The sequence below is a fragment of the Physella acuta genome, unplaced genomic scaffold (genome assembly GCF_028476545.2).
Source record: "Physella acuta isolate Inbredline_101_S28 unplaced genomic scaffold, ASM2847654v3 ptg000698l, whole genome shotgun sequence".
Lineage (NCBI taxonomy): Eukaryota > Metazoa > Mollusca > Gastropoda > Physidae > Physella > Physella acuta.
Genome location: NW_026732217.1, coordinates 141,268 through 147,760, shown reverse-complemented (window position 1 = coordinate 147,760; position 6,493 = coordinate 141,268). Strand labels below are relative to the sequence as shown.

Below are 6,493 nucleotides of genomic sequence, written 5' to 3'. Positions count from 1 at the left end.
GTTGTGGTAAAATGTTAATATTGGATTTCAAAAAGCTGTTGATTATGCCGTGTTTAGAGTTTAAGAAATTAATTTTGATAAATATAGAGAGAATGTGAATACATTACCGATAAAACTTGAATGTATAACCTACGTTTTTATTCAGCGAGATTATTTTGTTCGTCGTCAAAGTAAAGAAAAAAAAACTAACATTTCTAGATACAATTTTAACAAAATTAATTAGTCACAAAGACTTTGTTTTGATTAGACAGAAGCCGTATTTAGAAGCTTGACGTCAGAACGCGTCCGACGGCATCATGACATGTACAACACGTGTCTTATATTTGGTGGTGTTGATTACGTCACAAGTTCCCAGTCTAGACTCAAGTGAGGCCAATAGCTACAAAAATAACTTTAGCGACTGGAGAGCCGACGATGAATTACAGACAGACACTTCTGTTACTTCACAAATTTCTCACACCGTTTCCGATGTCCGAATTGAGAATCGAACGGAGATTGTTCCGGGTTTTGGATACATAGACAGATTACACCAGACAACAGAGAAACGGTTAGACAGACATTTGGAAAAAGAAACGGAACAAGCAACAGAGACCATTATCAAAGAGCTCGATTTTCTCGGCCAGGATGACGTCATTGCTCAACCCAGAAATCTCTCGCGGTCTTCACATGGTATCAACAACACGGGACTGATACCGGAAGTGGAGACCAACTCCATCGACAACACCTCCCAACTCCACCCAACATCCACCACAGCTCCACCACCCTACAGAAATATTCGAATCATCTTAAAATGGTACACGGCCGTTGTCGTAAATCCTGTAATCGCCCTGTTCGGCATTGTGGGCAATTTACTCAACTGCGCCGTTCTGAAACGGAGCGGATTCCAGAAACCTTCCAACATCTTTCTCTTTAGTCTGGCTATCGCTGATATTTGCGCTTTGCTGGGCGCCATGGACGTTTTCAAGTTCCTTGTCCAGTTTCCTAAACACCTACCATTGGGGAACAATTTTTTGGAATACGCATGCGCGGAGCAATGGCAGGTAGAGGTCCTACTGCGCATGTCTTCACTTAATGTCGTCATCAGCAACATAGGTTTGAGTACAAGCACTTGCTTATGTGTGGTCATAACCCTCGAACGCCTGCTCGCTGTGTTCTTCCCACTAAAATTCGCCATCATCCTTACACCCAAAAGAGCGTGGATAATATCCATATGTGTATCCATTTTCTGGATAGGCTACACGTCCATGCTTTTTAAAATATTCGTCTTTTCTTACCTGCAACTCTCTGACGTCACATCCTGTGCTGCCACCTACTACATACATCTAAACACGGACGAAACGGCCCTAGATACCGTAATGGGCTGGTTCTCTAGTTATCTGTCGCTGCTTATAATCGTGACTGGTTCGGCTGCCATTTTCTTCAAGATCGCTTCAATACAAAGAAAACGGTTAAAAATGACGTCATCGGTTTCTGCGTCCTCCTTACGCACCACGCAAACTTTACTGACCGTGTGTTCCGTTTTCGGGTTTACCCAATTGATACGTTTCCGGTACGTCATGTTTGAGACGGTGTTTGATGACGTAGATGTTGAGATGATGTACAGTATGGTTGTCGTGACGACATCCTACGCCAATAGCGCCGTAAACTTCGTCATCTACGTCACGCTGAACAGGAAGTTCAGGACTATTTTACTGCGCATGTCGGGGTGTAAGACGACCGGAAATTCGTCGTCCCTCGTCAGTTTGACAAAAGCTAATTAATTAATCATCAACTACTGTTTGTCGGGTTTACCAATGCACTATATAAATTACGTAAAATATTGTAATGTGTAATACATGTATTTAATGTTGTCAAAGATACTCCACCCCATCGACCCCCCCCCCCCCCCAATCCCCCTAAACAATTTTTACCGACTGAGCCATGCCGTCGCAGACATCAGATCCAGTTGTTTTTATTGCAAGCTTTCATTAAGTTCACAAACTCTGTTTATTTATTGATTTGTTTGTTTGTGGATTTGTGGCAAATCTTTCAACTCATTTTAACCCGCTTCTTATGTAACGATTCCGTCCACGCTTTCAAGATAAATTTGTCTCCAATGACAATGCAAGAATATCTACATTTCAATCTAGTTAGACACTAGATTAATCATTGAAATTTAATTCTCTAGATTACAACACTTCAATAATAAAACGTGAAAACATGATAGAGTAATAGCTGTCGCTGGATCAGCTGGCGGCGGTGAAGTGTTGGTCACGGATGGTTGATTTCACACTTATAAGTCGACGACGGACAAGAAGAGGGAGAGAACCGACTTTTAGAGATCGCAACTCGATCACGTTTTAACTCAAACGTTTTTAGTTCTACGTATTGTTAACTTCATTAAGAAAGAGTTACTAAAATGTAGAAAATAAAGAAAATATTTTTCAAAACATTTATAATAATATGCTCCATTAGTTCTTCTTATTCTAACCTTACATTATAATAAACTCCTAACCCATGTAGGAATAAGTCCCAACATCAGTTCTGTATTTTTCAATCTATTTTTTATTTTGAGGAAACGTTAAACCGAACTCTTAGCATACGTTTTTTATATCATTGTTGTAAACACATTGTATTTCAACAACGCTTTGAAGTCACTTTTTTTAAAATACAGAGCTCAACTTGCTAATTAACTTTGGAATAATTTTATTTTAATATTACAAGATTTAAGGAACTAAACCTTGAGAACAACAGTGACAAAAATCCAGGCTTTCATCAATAGACGCATTCAAATTTATCTTAAATTTAGCGGCGTGAGAAAGTAAGAAACGATTCCTTTTTAGACCTAGCGGTCGATTGGGCTATGATGTAGATTCAATATGTTTTTTAACCTCGGCATGAAGGTATAATATTATGGTCAGCACTATGCCCAGCCGCCTTTACTTTCCCTAGCGTGAGTCAGGTAAACATCAGAGCAGGGTGGACTCAGTGACGGTCCACTAACTTGAACCCGGACCCGTTTTCAGGACTGGCAGTCTAGCGCTCTACCGCATGGCCACGACGTCCCAAGGTGTGAAAAAGTAGAAATCACAAAAATTGCTAGACAGGCACTACACCTCTGGCCTTGAGTGAGGCTGTATGTACGTCAAGAAAAAAAAACGAAGTTCAATATGATGCAGTTTTTAGTTTTAAATTGACGATTAACTTTTTTTTTATGATTACATTTATTCAATACGAAATGGCTAACAGATATTACTACACAGCTTTAAACTAAAACACGAATATCACATTAAAAAACCAGGGAGATTACTCCGGTAAAAAAAAATGTGTTTTTTTTAAAGGGTCATTCATTTAAGACCCCAAACGGAGGGAAGTGGGCAGTGTTTCTTTCAGACTTTTTTTCTCCGGGGGGGGGGCTTGAAATTTTCGGACTGAACCCCCCCCCCCTGAGGTGATGTCCGGAAGAAACACTGGTAGTGAGGGGGGGGGGGCGTGGAAAAAAATAAAAGTCTACTTCTGTGAACAGGTTTGGACTGGGTGGGAGGGGTCATACATGTGGACGTCCACAAAAGTCGATTTTTTTCGTACTCCCCCCCTCCGTATGGACGTCATACATTAATGACCCCTAGTTGGTGTAAAAATGGTTGTGCTGATAATAAATATATAACAAATCAAGTCTTGAGTTAGTACAGGGGAACTGAATGAACACGGAACTTGAAGTCAAGAAAGGGCTTAGGAAAACAATTTGTTTTATATTTTGTGTACATGTGCGTGCTTCTTTTTCCTTTTTAATCTATACTAGAATACCCGTCATCCGTTGGATAACTGTGGGTTTCGGGGGTCATCCATCAAAAAACATCACGTCTGTCACTCAGAGGCATAGCGACCCTTCCCGGCGCCCGGGGACAAACTTTTCGATTTTAACCCCCCCCCCCCAAGATTTCGATTTTCAACCCCCCCCCCCCCCCCTCAAACTTTGGATGTGCACCCCCCCCCCCCCCCCCACTCAAACTTTCGATTTGAACCCCCCTCAACCTTTCAATTTATTTTTCCAAACCATTTTGGCGCCCCAACATATGTCCCCCCCCCCTTCCCCCCTCCACCTCCCCCCGCCTCCCCTTCCCCCCCCCCCCCCGCCTCCCCTCCCCTCCCGCACCCCCCTCCTCGCTACGCTACTGCAGTGTCACTTATCGTCACAAAAAACAGACCCCACATTCAAAAATATGTTTCTTATCTTTTAAAAACACCGAAAACACCAATTTCGGACTATCCCTTCATATACTGACGTCACATGTGACCTACTCAACTCTACTTCACCTGCCCAGTGTCCCGCCAAGTCTCAGACAACATGTTTTTATCGTTTAAAAAACGATTCCAGCCGAGCATGTCTCTGACCACACTATCCTTTCATATGCTTAGGACAAAGAAACAGATGAACTCTACTTCACCTGCCCTGTATCCTGCCAAGTTCAGATAGGCAACTTTATCATATACATCTAAAAAAAAAAATTGAAAAAAAATATCATTGACATATTGGTCTAGAACCTGTGCCACCCGCATGAGAGCGGACTACGCTACCAGCTTAGCTATTTACTCGTGACGTCACAAATGAATTTTTATACTATACTTTTGAGTCTCCGCGCATAGATCTAGATTCTAGATCGAAGTCTAGTAGTAGAATCTAGTAACTTTCAAATTAAATTTTATCTTAAATTAGCCAAACAAAGATTTATATAAAATAATTAAGGCCTGAAATAGATTCTAGATGTATTAAGGCCTGAAATAGATTCTAGCTGTAGAATTTACATTAAGTCTAGATCTAGAATTTACATTGAGTCTAGTGACCTAGATCTAGGCTAGATCTAGATCTAGATCTAGGCTAGATTCATAACTTTCCTTCGACAGCTGATCTTTAGATCTAGAGAAATTTATTGTAAAACTAAATGAAAAAAGACAGTTTAAAATTGATATAAGTGTTGGAACGTAATAAATACAGCAAACGGACGTATTGTTAAAGTTATGACCGCCAGAAAATTAGATTTAGAACGCGTTAAACTTTTGAATGGGAACACAATTTTCTTCGATAGACGCCGCCATTTTATTGTACTAAAGAGTAAACAAAAAACTGTGACGTCACGGTCCCGCCGAGTGTAGTGGTCGTTCTAAACTTTAAAAAAAAATGGGTTACTCTGCGTATGAATAAATCAATAAATTAATTAACGTCTTTAAATAAATGTGTGATTAACAGTCTGTCTTAAAACAAAAATTTTTCTCTACCTACATACTATTTTACAGCTTTCCACGATGAGTGCAACCATGCGAGATAGTCAATCAGGCAAACAAACAAACAAACAAAAAAACAAACAAAAAAATAAATATTCAAACATGTAAACAAACTTGACTTTTAGTAGTATATAGATTATCTCATACATATCAGTACACATCGAACATGCCACTAACACATCAGGCATACTTGTACACAAAACACACATTCCACTACGATTCACACATAATAAAGGGGAAAATGAAAAGCTAAAAATAGAATCTGAAAATTACAAATTGGAAACCGAAAAAGGTACACGGTGCCATCTTTCTTTTAACAACAATTTTGGACAATTCAGTACTAACTTAATTTGATTACTTTTTTTTTTCTTTTATAACAATTTAATACAAAAAATTAAGTTTTGTCCGTTCGATTAATGAATAGCACAAATTTCAATTTCGCTAGATGATTCTGCTTTGCATGATGAAACGTAGTGCAACTTTGTGAAGTCTGTGCATGGTGTTCAGCCGGTTCGACTCAGTTCACGAATGTTTATCAAAGAATAAGAAATATAATTAATTATAATTAATTTTAACACATTTTTAAACTTAAATCAAATACAGTGTGTAATAAGATAGGAAGTTTATGTTTTATTTTCAAGACTAAGACTCTGCGAGAAATATAGAAGTTAGTTCAAACTTTGCGGCCATTTTGGAAGGTTGAAATCCTACTTGTGGTATTTTTCGTGTAGCTAGTAAGGTAGGATATTTGGAAACATTTAATTTATATTGAAATATTTTAAAAATAGAATATTTATTGATAAGCATAGATTAGTACTGCAACGAAAGTGAAACTTATAATCTGACTATATCTGATATACAAAATATTTAAGAGGAAATTCTGTGATGTGCAGTTGTTTAAACGACAGCCATTTTGAACCTGTTGGATTTTATGTAATGTAATTCTTTTTTTTTTTTTATAAAGAAGAAAATGCCATTTAATTTTTAAAAATATATAGTTCTAAAGAATACAAAGCCCCTCTAACAACAATAAAACAAATCAGAAAATAAAAAGGCACTCTCAAAATCTAAAAATAGCATTTGTCTTTTGTCTACATCAATATCTACACCCTTGTTTTCATAACATGTCTACATACAATCTAGATCTACTAGACTAAGGTAAAATGACTGTAAACAACGTGTATTTTATTTTGTCAACTCGTTTAATATTAAAAGAAGTTTATTTTCAAAA

The 6,493-nt window shown here is 38.1% G+C and overlaps 1 protein-coding gene across 1 annotated transcript; it reads left to right on the top strand.

Annotated features, from left to right (window-relative positions):
• Positions 1-296: 296 nt before the first annotated feature.
• On the top strand, positions 297-1,760 carry LOC131949445 (histamine H2 receptor-like). The gene has a single exon (XM_059311351.1). The coding sequence runs from the start codon at positions 297-299 to the stop codon at positions 1,758-1,760; it is 1,464 nt and encodes a 487-aa protein (XP_059167334.1).
• The last annotated feature ends 4,733 nt before the right edge of the window (positions 1,761-6,493 follow it).

Bases quoted from the DNA above. Each gene is read 5' to 3' on its own strand.
- LOC131949445 (XM_059311351.1), top strand. From the start codon at position 297: ATGACATGTACAACACGTGTCTTATATTTGGTGGTGTTGATTACGTCA.